The sequence below is a fragment of the Neodiprion virginianus genome, chromosome 7 (assembly GCF_021901495.1).
Source record: "Neodiprion virginianus isolate iyNeoVirg1 chromosome 7, iyNeoVirg1.1, whole genome shotgun sequence".
NCBI classification, from domain to species: domain Eukaryota; kingdom Metazoa; phylum Arthropoda; class Insecta; order Hymenoptera; family Diprionidae; genus Neodiprion; species Neodiprion virginianus.
In genome coordinates, this window is record NC_060883.1 from 23,696,157 (window position 1) to 23,714,702 (window position 18,546).

The 18,546-nt window shown below is 45.6% G+C and overlaps 1 protein-coding gene and 1 long non-coding RNA gene across 4 annotated transcripts in view; one reads left to right on the top strand and one right to left on the bottom strand.

Annotated features, from left to right (window-relative positions):
* The window catches only part of LOC124309521 (neurotrimin-like), a 114,118-nt gene that overhangs the window by 37,617 nt on the left and 57,955 nt on the right, over positions 1-18,546 (top strand). For all 3 annotated transcript variants that reach the window (XM_046773193.1, XM_046773196.1, XM_046773195.1), the window contains exon 2: positions 2,372-2,478. In XM_046773193.1, coding sequence (XP_046629149.1) covers positions 2,372-2,478 — 107 coding nt within the window. The remainder of the gene's footprint in view (positions 1-2,371; positions 2,479-18,546) is intronic.
* LOC124309523 (uncharacterized) overlaps positions 1-18,546 on the bottom strand; it is a 100,799-nt gene that overhangs the window by 8,369 nt on the left and 73,884 nt on the right. The gene's annotated exons all lie outside the window — the stretch shown is intronic.

The following is an 18,546-nucleotide window of genomic DNA, read 5'->3' on the forward strand; positions in this document are numbered from 1 at the left end:
ATAATTCCACGTCCTGTTTCCGGAGACTGCAGCGGCAACACGACGCTAAACCGGACGTAACTTTAAACTTCATGCCTCGCAGCTCCCGCGTTCGTTGTGCATAGTGTAGTGGTTTAAGGATCCTCTTCCTGGGAGGGGTTTAACTCGTCCTTTGAAGAGGACCCGTGACGCCCCGACTCCTGGACCGGTGCAAGCTGCTGTGTTTTACAAAATTTATATCACCGATCGATTTATTCACGAAAAGAAGTCAACTTTCTTCTGTCTTTTCTTGCCTTGTTGGAATCCGAATCGATTTGTTATCGTTGTAAAATTGTAAAATCTCAGAAACCGTACGCGGAGAAGATTTTACGTTGGAATGAATTCCCCGTAACGTTGGCGGAGAATTCATACCTGGACCTTCAAAATCTACAGAGGTACGAACATATTTTGTTATACGCCAGGTGATATGCTCGGAATTTGTTAATAATCAGCCGGGTAATTCACCTCTGGTATAGATGATCGGTTTGCTCGGTAATCGAAATTCCGCCAGCTAACCGCGAAAATTTGTCCCTGTATTGTTGAGAGCGAAGATTGCGGTTTACCCTAAACAGAGGGTTTGGACAGGCGGCATGCAGGCGGAGGCGGGGGTGGAGGTGGAGGCGGAGGCAAGTTTGTGCGTTTCTGTCTCACCGCTGCTCACGGAGATGGAGGGTGAGGTTGATGTTTGGTTAGTTAGTTTCGAAACTAATTTCGTTCGATACGTTACAGCGATTCGCCGGATCTCGAATTGATACGTCTTTGTGTCACGTATGTTTGCACGTACCTACACCGAATGTCACCCTCAGACTTCCGGTCCGGAAATGAGATTCCGGAAAAGTGTGGTATCGGTTATTCTTCAGGAAGTTGGGATGTAGAGGATGATTAAATTTGAAAAATTAATGACCTTTCTTTTTATTACCTTTATTATTGGAACAATAACAGTGGCGTTAAATTTTTGTTTTTTTTTATAACGATTATGTCCACATTTTTGATACAAGTTTCACCGTCCCGAATTTGACCAGCTTCGTGGATTCTATTTTAGCTCCATTTTTTTTTTTCCTAGGACTGAAAACCTTTTTCCATACATGTCTACTAATATTTTACTTACTACATGGTGTGCAACCGAAATTTGCACGCCGGGGTATTCGCGGTGAAATTCAATCACCCGGAAAATTGAACTTCGGACGCGGCTGATAGGCCGTAAGTACCAAAATTGAAAATAGCCACGTGAGGTCATATATAATAACGAAAAGTGATGGAAAAAAAGTGCCAGGTAGAGACAGAAAGACAGAGAGAGAGAGAGAGAGTGTGTAAAATATATACCGTATAGTAATTTCAGATTTTTATTATTATTCTCATTCTAGCCGTTATAATTTCATCGCAGGTATCATAACCATACTGAAAATTGCGTTACTTATCGCGCCGTGTGGTAAAAATAAAAAAAAATAAATAAATAAATAAAAATACGACGCTAAAGAGTGAAGAAAAAATTTGGCGAGTTATTTGATGTATTAAAATTATCCAACGATTTCGCGGGGTTTCTATATCCTCGCATTATTTCTCGTTTATTTCTCTTTTTCGCATTCCAGGTTCTTGCGTCAAAGCTCAGGATCAATTTACCTTGTATATAAGTATAGATGCAGTATACATTATAGGTATAAAGAGATTAAAGAGAAAATAAATAAACAGGCAATTAAATTTTTTGATAAGAAAACCCTGGTGTTGAATTTTACCGTCTAAATTTATCTCGTCGAATAACTTCGTCTTCTTGAACAATTTTAAACACGCAAAAGTACGGTGTTTGATATTGAATTTACAAAGTCAGCAGACGAAAGGAATAACTTGGCTAACGTTGTAGAATATTTACAACCAAATTAAAGAAAGAATTATTAAAAAAAAAAAAAACAACAACAACAACAAAATCAAAAAATCTCAGCAGCGTAGAAGAAACGTCGGAGAGAGGGGAAAAAAATCACAACACGTCAAACGTATGCGACTGTCTGTCAGCGTAAATCCATCGGAAAATAAAACATCAAGTGAGATTTGAGGAATTGCTATTCGCCCTCAATAACCAGCCTGTCAGTCTAACTTATGCCTGTCCATAAGTCAGGCATATGTGTTCCGATTCAAAATTTACCCACAATTCGCGTTAGACGTGTTGGAAAAATGGCTACATATTTCCACGTTACGCGGTAATACGGGTGAAATGAAACAGAAGGGAGAAAAATCTGGAGGGCATAGAAAAATGAAATGAAACAGATCGGTGATACACAGGACGAAGGACAACGATTATTCTCGATATTAATACGTGCATTCACCGAACTAAAATCGCCAATTTTCTTTTATGTTCCAGCACCGACTTCCGATCCAGAATTCACAGATTCGATCGAGAACATAACAGTGCCGGCTGGTAGAAACGTGAAGCTGGCCTGCAGCGTGAAGAATTTAGGCTCTTACAAGGTAGGTTGAAAAGAAGAGGGAAAAATTCTTTGTAAGGTTCGGAAAAAACTTGACTAAAAAAAGACGAAATCAATTAGTTACGGAAGTCGTTGCACGTACAATAAGTACGATTGCCCCGATTAATCTCGGGGTAAAAAAGAAGCGCCTGTCTCGACTGGCGGTAGCAAAACAAGTGAGAAATTAAGTGAGCAAGGATAACCGCACATCGGATATCAATAATATTTGTCCACCCGTGAGGTGAGAGAACTTCCTTTGAATCACTCGAAAAAAAATATTCAAATTATAAGCAACAGCTTGGATATGAATTTTCCATTTCAAAGTGTTTTAAAGTTGAGAAAAATCCATCGGATTCGATCGATTCCATTCTTCCTTTGATTGTTATGTTTAGTCACACTGTTTTATACAATTTCACCGTGACGATCAATCTTTTTTCAACACTCAGTTTAATGCTGCTATTTGTTGATCCAAACAGATGTTCGCGTAATCTTGGAAAATTGAATATTGAACAATAAAACTTTGTGAAAAAAGAAAACTGCGTCCCGTTGAAGTTGTCTAAAACAGTTGACTGAATAAAAATGAGCCAAGGTAGAATGAAATCGATTGAATACCGATCAATTTTTCTCAATTTCAAAACACTTTGAAATAAAAATTTCATACCTAAACTATTGTTTATAATTTTAAGATTATTTTTTTTATCGGGAGATTTAACGGAAATTCTCTTAGCTCACGAGCGGATAAATTTCACAAATATATCCAGTATGCGATAATCGCGCATGGAATTAATGAGAAAAGTACTGATTCAAGTAAATGAACAAGCTTAAGAGGGTTTGAACGTCGTTCGGCCGCCGGAAAGTTATGTTGCACAGCGTAAGCCACGCTGAAAGAATAGACGGAGCCATTGGAGCACCAGCTATGGCACGGGGTTGTGCTGTTTGACGAGAATAAAAGTGGTGAAGGGTCTCATTAAAAAGACGAGGGGGTGCAGAGAAAGCGTGCGATGCATCGAGGCTTGCACGCGAAAACTCGAGCTCTTACTTAGACTCTTGTTATAATACGTTATTCCGTACGTATAAATATATATGTACGTATGTCCATACTGTGCCTTTTCTACGTTATGTTTTTACGCGGTGGACCGCGCTCGCTGCTGCATAAAGGCTGATGCCGGAGATTTTTCTCGAGGAGAATAAGCAGAGGGAAAAAATACAAACGACCATCCTGCAAGGGAGAGAGGAAGGGAAACTGATTTTGCGGTCACCCTTGACTCTCTCTCTCTCTCTCTCTCTCGCTCTCTCTCTTCTCCAGTACACACCCCGGGTCTCCCTCGGGACCGCTATACCGCTAAACACATACTTAGACCCTCAGTTTCCTCGCCCTCGTCTTCTCGGCGATCAGCTTTATTACCCTCAACACTCTCCAGCTGCGGCCGCGCTACCGTCTCGACGGCTTAGTGCACCCACAATACACATGACGGTACACAAGACTACGAAGACATACACACGCACACATACGATATATATACATATATATATATATATATATATATATATATATATATATATATATAACATAATTATGTAGATATATAATACACAGAGAAATGTATACTTGGGGGTATGTATTAAATGAGTGTAATCGTTTGGTTCATAAAAGTCGACGGCGGTAAACCCTTGTACCAGTCGACCGCCAAGTAGTCAGCATCAAAGGAGAGCGAAATGTATAATGATCGCATTATAAAAATGTAGATGTATATATATATATATATATATATATATATATATATATATATATATATATATGTATATATTTATATGTAACGTTGAGGCAAAAGCCGGCCGCTCTCCTTTTCTTTCTCCTCGTTACGTGTATTTTCTATAAGAACTTGTGATAATTTTTATTTTTATTAATTTCCGCGGGGTGCTGAGAGAAAATGACGAGGACGACGACGATGGCGAGGAGACGTTTTACTGCTGGTATTATTTTTAATTTGCCCCACTCATCCCGGTAGGACGAGAGAATGAAAAAAGCCCAAGGGCGAGATGTTCGAGGGTTGAATAATTTTTGTTAACAGTTTTTATTAAGTTTTTTGTCTATCCCCCCCCCCCCCCCCCCCCAAATTTTTGAGTTGGACTTTATTTTGCAACAAGTAAAAGAGTTTCTTTCTATGAAAAAAATATTCTTCCAGCTTTCTTCTTCTTCGTCTTTTTCTTCCGTACACTTTCCCACAGATGAGGAAGAAGAAAAAGTTGAAAGTAATCTGCAGTTCAGCGTATGGGATATAGTGATTGGTACGGATCAGTGAGTTGATGAAGTTTCTGGTACCTATGAGCACGAGGCGACAGAAGGAAGATAAAGAAAATACGCGATACAGGAAAGATGATGAAACCAAGTAGGTGTGGAGAGGCGCGGTATTAAGTCTGGAGGTAACTTAAGCTGATCAGCGTGTAAGACATACCTGATCAAGTTTGCCAACTTGACATACTTATACAAGCATCGTCATATCCCTGATCGCGAAGCGTCATTTGGCATACGCGATTTCAAATTATAAAAAAACAAACAAAAAACCAGCTGCGGTCATGCTCGCATAATACGCCAGTGTACATATTGTGTTGAAAATGTAAAATCTCTCTATCAAAGTTGTTTGAGAGTGAGTAGAAGTATGGAAGACGCTACCAACGGCGGGAGGTTCGTTAACCCTTGAATTCGCTTTCGCGTAGACAGGAATGGGTAATGAAGTAGAGGGTGTTTGTAGCGGGTTGTATTATTAAGATGTTAGTCGGCGGCGGCGTGCACGGCAGACGCACATCCCTCTCTTCTCCTCTCTTCGTAAGCTACTAGCGAGGGATCGAAACAACCACCCTGAGCGAGCAACCACCGCATCTCCGCCACCCCCGGCCGAGTGGTAGCATCCAGTCGTTTCGATCGGAGGACAGAATATCGCGAGGGGTGGGAAATCCAACTCCGAAAGGGAGTAAAAGCTCGGTCCACCCTTGAGGCTCGAAATTATTGCGACGTTTGTCCGGAGAATCGCGTGTAACTCGAGTCCGTCTGTCTTTCTGGAGTAACTCGAGGAGAAAGAGTGTTTGCCAAAGCTGCGGCAACGGCGACCCCGGCGAAGCCGCAAACACCCCGATTTTTGACGCTGCTAAAACCACGGAGGAAACACGACGGGCCTTCCGACAATCCGAGTACAAGACTTTGCGTAGTTTCGATGAGACCTTGTCGAGGATCTGAAAGAAGAGCGAAGTAAAGAGGAGGAGGAGGAGGAGGAGGCGGAGGAAGTCTTAAGTATTTCCATTTCCATTTCCTTTGAGAGGTGATTCCCCGGGAGTCTTTCGAGCCTCCACCTCCACCTCCACTTCCGCCGCGGCCGCGGTCCCGTGGGATTCCCGTTTTACAAACGTTGTTATACAGAAGGGCGTGCGACCCCTCGAACGGTTCCCTCCTCGAGGTGAAAGAGGGACTTGAGGAGCGTAGAATGAGAGGAAACGGGACAAAGAGAGCTGCACGTTAGGACTTCCGACGTTGAACTTTTCCCAGTCGAGACTGGAAGGGTGGACCGGCGCGCATCTCGTCGACGTCCTCGATCTGCGATCCACCCTCAGCTGTCAACGATTTCTTGATTACAGCTCGGCGGCACGGCCAAGTCGTCTCTTCAGAATCGCCTCCCAGCTCCGTTAGGACAAATGGAGTTTCCAAGTACAGCGTCGAACGAGTGCCGAGCGCCTAAGAGTCTAAGCCAAGAGGTTACAAGCAAGACGGTCTTCTCAGCGTTGAACCGCCCCTTCCTTCCTTCCGTTGAAGGCGGCGCGACGTCCTGCGGTTTGGGGGTTAGGCAAGCGGCAGCTTTAGTGCCACTTACCACCGCAAACATTGTTTTATCATTTTAATGGTGGGGCGAGGCTCTCCCCTCATCCGAATTTAACTGCCAACTCGGATGTAGGGGGACAAAGTCCAACGAGCTGTCGCCAATTCTTCCTTCTCGTGTTTTCGAACCTTTGTAACAATTCCTTCGATCTTTTCCAACCACCGCGGGTTATTGTTTAATCAACGAAGTGGATGGACGGAAAACCGCTTGTAACACTCTGCCTATCGTCCTTCGTAACGAGTGTCTGTACCTGAAATTTTGCCAAATTGAACAGCATCGACGGCGGTTCTTCCCTCATGGCACTCCGATCCTGAAATTATCCTATGTAGCAATTCGAGTTAGTTAGCCAGGGTTTCGGGGCAGCTTGGAAGTAAAGAGCGAGAGAGAGAAAGTGGATTAATCGGACTTCTGTCTCCAGGATTCTTTGCTTTTTAGTTCTCGTCGACCGTCTCGTTTCTTTTCTACCCCCCCCCCCCCCCCCTTCGGCCCCGGACGGCTTTCGCTTTCTCTCTCTCTTTCTCTCGTCTCGCGAGACGCTCGCGAAAGAGACATATCCATCATTTTCTCTTTCCTCTCTATCTCTCTCCCGCCTCTTTCTTCTTTCCTCCTTCGTGTAGCTGCAAGGGATTTTTAATAAAAGTTCACCGTCCGTGTTTAATATTTCACCCTATGATTACGCACGCCTCCCTGATTTCTCACGAGTCCCTCTTCCCCCCGAGATTTGTCCTCTGATCGATGGCGTCTCCGCTACACGAGAATTTCGAAGAAAACTTCGTTCACCGACCGGATCCTCAGACGCAAGTTCCGCGAGTGGGACCGACAGGTGTCAGGTGTCAAGCTCCTCCTCCTCCTCCTCCTTCTCCTCCCTCCCCTCTCGCTTGCCTTTCTTTTCCCTTCGATATTCATCAGGTCCACACGAGTGTTTTCTCCCGAGTCACGTACCCGATGCAAGGATGAAATTTCACCGCGAGATCACCGCGACACGAGGACTAGCCTCAGGGTGTGAGTTGGAGTCAAAAGGACCCCGAGACCTCATACCGTGGAGGTCGTTCACCGGTGCGGAGAGAAGACGCTTGTCGCCCTCTTCCGCTTCTCGCCGAGCACCCATCAGCCATCCGCGTTCAATGGACGGGAAAATGAATGTCATCTGCTCTCCCTTCCGCGGTCTCGACGCAGATCCTGAGGAAGGTGTTTCGACTCCTGCCACTCCTCTCGCACCGTACCGGATAAAATTTTCACCAAAAATAAAGAGGACGAAACGTGGCTTTCCGATCATGATCCTTTGAGCTTTCAGTAAATCTTCTTGCTTGTTCCGATTTCGGACAGCTGCGTTCGTCCCGCGGAAGCTTAGCCAGTCGATTATATCCACCCGACATGCGACACGTCGAAACACTTTTCAGCACTTTCAGTGGGAATCGGATTCCTCCTGGTAGACATGTTCGAGAGAAAATTGTGATCAACGCTTTCGCGCACCGTTTGTTGTACCTTTTCTGCCGTTTTTTTTTTTTTGCCACGGGCTTAAGCTCCCCAGATCGCCCGGATCGCTGAATGTAACATCGTCGTTCCATTCTTGGCCTGCATGTACACGATATCTACCGTATAGGTATACGTGAACCCAGCCTAGGATGCGCCCTTGTGCGCTACATGCCGTTGCCTACACGGAGGGAAAGGATTGTTTGAGTCAAGTGATATTCGTTTGACTCAATTGAATGCTGTTGTCAAATCCGGCGAACACGATACGTGCTTGATTCAACAAAACACTTTTGTCTGTCGAAATACTTGTGACAACTTGACGTAGCATCGAATCAAGACTTCGATCATGCTGACTATGAATTTATTCAAGATAACACAGCGTGAATTCCTTGGTATAAATGTGAATCTCTTATGAAGAAAATGTGTGATTGAGATGACTAAAAATTTGATTGAACGCACCTCTGTCGTTTTGTTTTAAGAATGTGAAATGTTCTAGCAAAACGAATTGAGCTTGTTTTAATTCATGTTTCGTCGAATCAAGACTTCAACGGTTGAAAGGTACACTCGAATCAATACTTCACTCGATCGCGACAAGAAAGGCTTTCGTCGAATCAAGGAATTCGCTCGACTAAATCATTTTGACAGACTACCTAAATCGACATTGTTGAATCAAATTCATCGTCTTTGGAACAAGGGATACTAGATTGAAGCGAATGAGCGCGCCAATGAAATATATTCTGTTTCTTCAACAATTCCATCTCCATCGTGCACACCGCGCAATATTACTTCAGCCGTCAAGTTCGCCTGCAGTGTGCAGTATCTTCGCGTGGCTGCTTCGTTGTCCCGAGACGTCGGGCTTCCTTTGAAGTATACCTCCCGGTGCGTGTGTACAACGTTGTGTTATTTATCGGATAGTCGAGCTGCGCACGGTGAAAGCGCGTTACGCTGAATCCACTGTAGGTACGTTCTTACGTAGGTAGTCGAGTTTACCGCTGTCGAGTATCGCCGTCTAGTTCGTAGTTCAGAATCTGCTTCCAGTCGTATTTCTTTGATCTACACTTCGCTCCGTAGATTGGTAGATACAGTTGTATGCACGAGTAATTTTGTGTTATTAACCTGATAGGCGAGGAGGAAGATCGTGAGAGAAATATCGCGTTATTTCTAAGAAGTTGCAACCGCAGGTACGCCGAAGAACCACGAAGGCACCGCCGCCAAGCCTCCTCGGCAAGAAGTTCCGAGCTTTTGATCAAGCGAGAGGATTTGAATTTAATTAAAAAAGACCTTGAGAGCTTGCGTATTTGGCTAAGTAAAACGCTCGTCTCTCCTTCGAATCGGGTCGGATGTCAGCCTCTGCCCGTTTTCCAACTTTTATCATCACTCACCGCGAACGTAAACGCCGAAAGCTCCGACTGACGAAAACAACCGTTATCAGAGTTGTTAACGCTGTATATACATATACTTGCGAGGAAGATTGTGTCTCGCACTATCGAGTATAAACGGTAACATTCGTTATCGAGTTCGTCTCTTTTCCTCTTTTCTTCTTTTCCCATTCGACAATTTTTCCGCGTTATCTTCTCTCTTTCGGCGTAATCGCTACGGCCAAGAAATTAGGACAAGATCGATCCTCCGTTTTTGGAAATATAACACGTAGCTGGTCAAAGGTCACAGTTTCGCGTCGGAGCCTTGTCTTGAGGATAAAATATACCTTCGATTTATTTTAACTCGTGAATAAAAATTTACGGTTATTAAATATCTTTCGAAATCTGTACCCTCCGTAATCCTGATCGTCCCTGAACCTTTCAGCCAAAAAAAAAAAAATCATCAGTGTATCTGCGATTACGCTAATTATCGGCGAAAAAGAATAACAAGTGACATACATCCGAGTTGTTCGCGAAACAAGCGACGTGTAAAGTGCACCGTGGGAATCCACGAAGAGCAAAGAGCATTCTTGTAGGTGCGGGCATACCTGTACCTACAGAGCGTCAGTGCAGCCGGAGCGTTGCGAAGGGTGTCTGTTTTGAAAGGGTAGCAATTACCCCGTCGTCCCGGCTGTCAGGCCCGAGGCTTATGTCCCTCTTGCGGTGGCTACCGGGCGAGGAGAAAGCGAGGAGAAAGCGAGGAGAAAGCAAGGAGAGTGGCCGAGGGTAGGAGGAAGATGAAAGCCGAGAGTGCGAGGAGGAACGCCGGCTGCAGATACAGGGGCTCATTAAACCGGGAATGCTGATTGCGTTAACCCCGCCGCTTCCCGCGACACTGCCGCTTCGCCCGATGCCTAGCATTAAATGCCCGGCATTTACCCCCCCAAGAGCTCGACGGACCAGTTCCCTAGGTCGTCTCTAATCGAAATACGGCCGATCTCTCCCTCTCTTTCACTTTTTCTCTCTCCCTCTCTCTCGTCGATAACCCATCGCGACCGGGTGGAGTACCCGCCTCTTAATTAGGGGTTAACTTTTTAATTAAATCTTTTCACTCACCCGCGCGAGTTCGCTATATAACCCTCATTCCACCCCTGAAACGACACACGACACAATCATTCGTCGTACGTCGATGTGAAAATATTTTTTACGCGAAACACGGGGATCCATTTACGACGCCTTGTCGAAATTCTGACACTCGTTTGCGTGATTGTATCTTACGTTATATTATGTATGTATACCAGGGTGGTTCTTAAAAGGTAATTTTTTAATTTCTATTAGTTCACTCGTTAAATCAGTTCAAAATTTTTTTTATATCAACCCTAACTTGTGCTCGCAAGAGGGTGGATTTCCCCTTTCAACCATATTAGGGACACATTCAATCTACCAAACTGGTTTCGATAAAATCCGGTCAACGGGGGGGGTTTCCTGGGTTGCTCAGTACGATCTGGACTCGAAGTTTCAAAATTCAAAACCGCGGATTCAATACAGTGGACCAAAGTCAGTGACCTCCAGAATCCCGAGTACCGAATTTTATCGAAATCAAGTAATTTTTTAAATTTTGGCCCACCATATTGGATCCGTCATTTTGAATTTACAAATTTCGAGTTCAGATTCGTAATGAACGATCCAAGATACCCCCTACATCGAATTTCAGCCAAAATTCGTTCGGTGGATTTATTGTGTCCCCGAAAGGGTTAAATGAGGAAATCCAACATCTTGCGGGCACGGGTTAGAATTGAAATAAAAAAGTGAAAAAATAAGGGAATCGTTGCTGAATTATTTGGAATTGAATCGTGAAATTCAAAAATGACTTTTTCAAGGACCACTCTAAATTGTACGGTATACCAAAGACGTGAGTGAAGATGAAAATGTGCTGTAAGAAATATGTCAATTCTTCCAACTCTACAGTTCCTCAAAGATTACCTTCTGTTGAGATGCTCGAATATCGGAGGAAAAAAAATCTTCCCGTCCCGCTGAAAGCGCGATTCGTCAAAACGACGTCGAGTCGTCCTTCACCTACAACTCAACGCCGATTGAATTTCCTTCTCTGATCGATTTTGGTTGGATCAACGCACCGTGACCACAGCTGCTGCAGCACGGTGCACAACTCCGTACCTATTCGGAAAGAAGCGGCGAACCAGAATCAATCAGAGTTCCTGATTGTTGCTGGCCGGTGTTGATCGAGTCGCGAACGACACGTGGATGAGACGAGGGCGGAGAGGGAGGGGCGGGGCCCGTCTCGGGAGCTTGGAGTGTGTGTTTTGGACGCGATCTCGTTTTGGTGGGCGAATGATCGGACGGAGTATGAGAAAGCGGGCGATTCGCGCGAGGCACTCCAAAGTAATCGAAATCCTGGGAGGCGAAAGGGAGGCCGGGAGGCAGCGGCGCAAGTCGAGGGGAGGAAGAGGGGCGATAAATTACTGTGACCAACCCGCTATCAATCCTAAATACCTACGAACGCTTTTAGCTTTCACTTTGCCCACCGCGCTCTCCTGTTCTGCACCAGAGCCAGCCAACACCGCGGCTCTCTCGTCGCGCGCGGTATTCCGGACGAAATTTATTCCCCACCTCGGGATATAAAAATACACCATCCTGCTGGCGACGCGACGACGCGTCGCGACGCGAACTCGCAACGCCGTTTTCTTTCTCCCATATTCACCTACCTACACTCTGCTGTTTTTGCAGGTTATGGAACGTAATTCACACGCTGCGCGTACTTGCTCATGTCACGGTGTTATAATTCCGTGGCATCATCGCGCACATCTCGGTGAAATGGCGTGAAAAGTTGAATGGAACCAAACCATATATTTCCGATATGCATCGGGTAAAATGCAGCATTTTACCAACAGCCACGTGATCGTCGATGTCGAGGCCAATCCAACGAGCCCTGGCTCTTCGATTTTGCTCACGCCGTTCCCAAGATGTTACGATTTTAGCTGGTTAGTCGCGCAAGCTACGCTATTCGTTGAATATAACCAGACCAGAGCTTCCTGATATGCAACGGACAAAATAAATGCAGCATTTCACCAATGAACACGTGATCGTCGACGTCGAGGCGAGTCCAACGAGTCCTGGCTTTTCGATTCTGCTCGCGTCTTTCTCAAGGTATTACGATTTTAGCGAGCAGCTGAGTCGCGCAAGCTCGCGCTATTCTTGTCGTTGAAACTGTGATATCTCGGTATTGGTCCATCCGAAATCGACGATCTTGGATCCGTCGTGCGCGTCTATGCATCGGCTACAGCATGGTTATAAAACTTTGGAATTTCATTCATAAATTCGTGGTATCGAAACAAGATTTCTCAGCGTTCGACCGCGGGCTGGATCCCATTGAATTTCAAGAACCGAATTCTCGGATGTTAAAGTCGATATTTAGTAAGTAACTTGGAGCGTCAAAGTTGCAAAGTTGACGCGTGCGCCACGTGTAAGTATCATATCCACGTTTTATTTTCGACGAGGCTTGTTGGTTCCTCGCCTTCCGCAGCCACTGTCCTTTCTGCCATCATCCCTGTGTCCGTTACTCCTGGATATTGGTAAAGTTGTAAGCGACAGCCTGCACCGCTAACCCTGCCGACCAGCTGACGCTGGCTACTTCGGGACTCGACCTCGTGGCCCGTCTCGACCGCTGAACTGACCCAGGGAGTTCCAAGAAACTCTCTCTCTCTCTCTATACGCGTGTAGCGTCTATTTATAAGTAAAAGAGACGAAAAAAAAACGAAAAGAAACAAGAAGTGACAATTTTTTGTCTCTTATTCTTCCCACCCACAATTTGAATTTCAAGCTGACGAAGATCCGAAGAGAGAATAAAATCGAAATAAGCAAGAGAGAGAGCGAAATGTTGCAGTTGTAAGCTGAGCTTTTCGCCAAAGCGTACACGTACACGAAGATATACATATATTCCACTTTGGTATACCCATCGACGAAGGCATCTGGAGGGTCTATAAATATTTCTGCCCAGCTTATTCTCTTTATTCCGTCTCCGGGTGTGAAAGTAGAGGCGCCAATCTACAGAATATAAGGCTCAGAGTGTCTCAGAGACAAATAATGAAGAAGAGAATTCCAGGATGTACAGACACGTCTGTAGTGCAGCACTCGCTGGAGAAATGTCCGGGATTGTGCTGCGTCGAGGGATGTAAAAAATTGCGAGCTCGACGCCGGAGCTTGGAACTTGACTTTTAATTGAGGCTGAGTGAAAACTCTCCGCTGCTGCAGTCCGATTCTCAATACGAACGACGGTGGGGACTGGATGAGGATAGGGCAATAAAATCGAAGTGAAAAGAGAGGAACACTGCACTATTGGTGTACCAAATATACTATATATCTACAAGGCGTCGAGGTATTTATATTGGCTTCTCGCAGCGTGACAGTGATCTACTGGGAATTTTACCCCTTGTTCCACACACTCGAAGCTCTCCTCCTTGCTCTTTCTTGGACCAACTCGGCCTCCTTCCCTACTTTTCTCATGAACGCGACTTACTGCGCTGCGAGTCGCGACGCGTCGAACTAATAAAAGCAACTTCCTACTCAAGGGACGTCACCGGGATTCGGGTGTTTAGCGAGGAGGGGGATGAAGAGGGAGAGAGAGAGAGAGAGAGAGAGAGAGGAAAAAGAGCCGGGCGTGTCGTCCGTCGTCCGTCAGCCGTCTATTGTTTATCTCGTTCCCCGGTCTCGTCGCGTTCAATGGCGTTTTGTTTCAATCGAGCTTCCCGCACCCCGCGCGCAATATGTCCAACCATTATTTGTTCCATCACCTAAAGCCCGGACGATCAAGGGATGATTTTATTGGCCGATCCCGTATGCCGTGTGGGTAGTCGGGGAGGTTTAATGAGCGCCTCAACCCCCGGCCCTGCCCCACCACCCTCGCAATTACGTAGCGCGTGCCGCGACTGGGAAAGCAAAGTTCCGCCGCGTCTTCGGAGGAGGAGAATGAGGACGAGGAGCGGAACCAGGAGCAGATGCCGAGTTCCAAAAAGGGAGATAAAGTCAACCCCTGCTGCTGACCGATTGGCAAAGCGGGCGGCGAGAAAGAGAGCCGAGAGAGAGAGAAAGAGAAGGAGATATCGGCCGATGTTTTATTGCCGGATCCAAAGCCGAGGCTCGTGGACTGCTCTCGTCGTAATCCGCGGACAGATTCGTCCGGATTCATGGTTCGCTTTATGTTACAAATGCGCGTACTCGGTTTATATACCAAGGTTTTATACACGCGATGCTTTTCAGAGATATTTTCCAAACCCGGCCGCTGGTGTTATAATATTTGTATTAAAATGCAAAAGCCTCCCACGCATCAGGGCGCGAAACGAATTAGGTACAACGAAAAAAAAAAAAAAAGAACCGCATCTATGCATATTCAAACCCGTGGCCACCGGCCTTTGACTCAATTTTCAAATCACCCAAAGTCGCGTCGCGAAAATTCCCGCAAATTACTTTGTAGAAAATTGCAAGGCGGTTTTCATACTCCGCTTACCAGCCAGCCTTGCGGAACCCCGCGACCTGACTCAAGCCGAAAGGCGACAGCTGTTCAGGGATGTCCCCGTTTCTCTGTCGGGTTAACCGAAGCTTGGTTTGGTCACCGGGTTAACCCTCGATGTATATATACTGTCGATTTAAATTCATTGACTTTATCAGGTGCGCCCCGGGAGAAACCCTTTTTTAAACTTGTCTCATTGTAGAAAATAATAACGGAAAGTAACAAAGAAAAACGGACCGATGGCGAAAGTTCTCTCGATTGTCAACCCTTCTTTGCCTCGTCACAGAGACAAATGTGCTTTGTAGGTATAGTAAGGATGAAACCGATAATATTTATTTATTTATTGAATTTCAAAAGTTTACGTTAACGTCATGAATATTAGCAAACCCTAACAGAGGTAAACAAGTTACCTAGTTTGTAGGATTGGAGTAACAAAGAAATGAAAATAGAAAAACAACTTACCGACTACTGTAAAAATATGAAGATTTAGATTCAAGTTCGCTTATGAACAATCCTCAAAAAATTATAATAAATTTATAAACATTTAACAAATAGTTAAATTAGATGATGATTTACTTAAGTTAATGTATATTTGTAATTATCCGACTATTTTTGTGAATACAAATTGCGATAATAAATTTCTGTTTGTTTTTTTTTTTGTTTTATTGTTAGCTACGCGGTCACAGGTTCTATCTCTTATTTCATTTTCCGAACCCTAGGCAACTACTGTGTATCGGCTATATTTTTTCTCTTCTATATAAAACGCGTTCCAAAGAAGTTTCATTATTTAATACACTCCCGGAAACGGGGAACGTGACCCGCCGTCAAGAAACGACGCCAGCAAGCAAGAAGACAACACGAGTCGTCGCGCAGCGACGGGAAAACGACTTTCCGAGACTTTAACGTATATCGTTTCAGGGTTACCAGAGAGAGAGGGAGAGAGAGAGATGGGGTTTCTTTACCCTGGGGCAATAAATATTTTCCCAAAACGATTACAGACTGGTAGAAATCGATCAAGCAATTAATACCAGATTGTACAGTTTGTATATAATTTCTCGAAGAATGAACGATAGATTTCGAATTCTTGAGAGCAATTGGACCCTGCTCCAGCCTTTGAGACCTTTGTAAGCCGTGCGCGGATCCTTCCTTGAAGGAAGTCAAAGGGTGGATAGCCGGTAAATTGGTTAACGAATCGGCCCTTTGACAGCAGTGGTGGCTCAACGCCCCCGCAGCGTCAATTGATGCTCAGAGATATAATAGAGAGCCGGGGTTTAATGGCGGGATTGTTCTCAGTTGAATCCTTCGCTGCCCGGAGGATCCCGGCGTCCCGCTGAATACGAGAATCGGGATACGCGGCTACACGCAGATATATTCGCCGAAGGAAATGAAAAATGCGAGGGACGAATTGAAGCAAAACTTGAATAAAATAAGAGTAATAAGAAAAAAAAAATAAATAAATAAATAAAAAAAGGAACAAAGAATTAGTGAATATAAATCAAGTCAACGTACATGTACACGACATTATATATAGGAATCGTATGTACCTACGCGTGCATAAATCGTGTGAAATCCGTTGCATCGCAATTTGCGACAAAGAGACGATATGTATAGTATACTCGTACGTATACGTATGTACAATATACGCAATATAGATACGTACACGGTGATATAAAAAATAATTAATCCCGGTAACAAGTTTGTCAGGTAGGTATTTCGGTCGTATAAAAAGTCGGGAGGGTAGTTAGGCGGTGTTTGTTCTCGTCAGGGAGAAAGATAAAGAGATAAATTCAGGTCCGTATACGTATACACACACACACGCGCGCATATGTGTCAGCGTACTCCGCCGTAAGGATGTATTTGTGAATTCTCCCCGAGGAGAAAGCGGCCAGAGGATAGGGAGAGGGGGTGGTGGTGGGGATGAGACTTCAGGGATGGCGAAGCACTTAGCGAATGATTTTTAAATTAAATCAGCTTGTTTGCAGGTCTACCCCCTCCCTCCCCCCTTCCCGTCGACATCGTCGCTAGGCACTCGGGGTGTAAAAACATGTTGACTAGTGGGAGAGGAACCGAGGACAGTGTTACACGGGACCTGGTTTCAGGATCCCGATGACGGCGAAACACGAAGAAAACGGTCTGCCTAAAAGGGCAAGAACAACGATAACACAACCTCAACCCTCCACATCAATTAATCCTGTCTTGTCGCGATCCAAACTACCCCTAATTACACATGCGTTACGATCAGGGAGACGAGCTTTGAATGTAGCCTGATTGTGAGCGGTGGGGTGTGTTTTCGAAATTTCAGAGTAGGTGCTGATGAGGTAGATTTGTTTTTTGTTTGCTTTTTTTTGACCTGAAACATATACTTTGAACTGAAAAATACATCAGTCACTCGACGCGATTTTGAAACGTTGCACGTACAGGGTTGAATTCGGAAAACGATCTATCCGTCACACCGTACAAGGACTGTATATTTCGTGAAAACATCTTACGAAAAAGGGGGCCAAAAAAAAGTGGAAAACAAAAATGAAAAGAAGAAAGACAGTAACGCAGCGGGAACTTAACCGAGAAAATCGAACGACTGCCGGGCGAGAGAGAGAGAGAGAGAGATGAAAATAGACAGAGAAAGATGGAAGTGCAGGGAGGGAGGAACAAGCAACGGGGGCGAAACGCGACAGCCCGACAGGACTAAGTGGTGTAACGCGTTTAACCCGGCAATCCCACCCCCGGTTTCCTCTCCAAGGGGATTCGTGTGCGGTAGTGGAGGAACACGCCCGCCTATCCCGTCAGGCATATGTGAGGGAGGGGGGGGGCGGCGGGGGTGAAACGCGTGGCGACGCGATACCGAGCCGCAACCTTCTCGCATCCCGGAGCTAGACTGGCCGGCGACGTTCCTCCTCCACCCCCGAGTTTCTCCCCGAGGTTCTTCTCTCGTTCGGCCGCCCGGTCTTCGTAGTAAACAAAACTGTAACTCTCCGCGGGGCCGAAGAATCAATGCCGCGGGGGGTGGTCTATGGCCCAGTTTAGCCCCTCCTTGCAACCCCCTTCCATCAGGGCACTGCTGCAGCCGAATTATAGAAGAGAGCGTTATACCTCTTGCTTTACCTTACCGCGCGATGCACGCGCAGAAATACACCCCCTCACCCCCATAGGAACGCGGAAACAACCCCTAAGCCTCGGAGGGTGCCGTGGCTGCACCACCGCACAGATCTTGCCCGATAATTTACTCTGATGCCCCCGTTGAACCGGGTGCATCGACCCTGCAACGCCACTTTTCCCGCATCTAAGTTCATCCCCCTTACATCTGGTATATAGGTACGTTTTGCACCCAGTTTTCATCCCTTTCTCGTTCCCTCTTTACTTGTTCATATATACAAAGCGCAGAAGTCAGTCGTGACCGCGAACGAAGAGCCGGAGATTCTCCATCCCTGCTTCTTCTCTCTTCTTCTTCTCTATCCAGTTCTCGATATCTCCGTTTCTCTTGCAGCCCTCCCTCCCCTCCGCCCCCTAACCGTATTTCTCCGGGGACTTTTGCCGCCGCTGCCGCTGCCGCCGCCGCCGCCGCTGGCGTTGCTTGGCGAACGAGATCAGGAACTCTCCTTTGAAACAGGAAAACATAAATATTTCATAGCTCGAGTATTCCGTATCCTGCAGTCGTCCTGAATTCTCAAACTTCTACCAAACACTTTTTGGCCACGATATATACTCGGCAGTATTTCCCATCCCTCTGCCGTGATCCCGACGCCCCTGCTGAGTCCGAAAAGTTTAACCCCCCCGTCTATCCGCGAAACGGAACGCAACGCCTCATCCGGCCAGCCAATCTCTTAATCTTACTTAGGGGTATAGAGAAA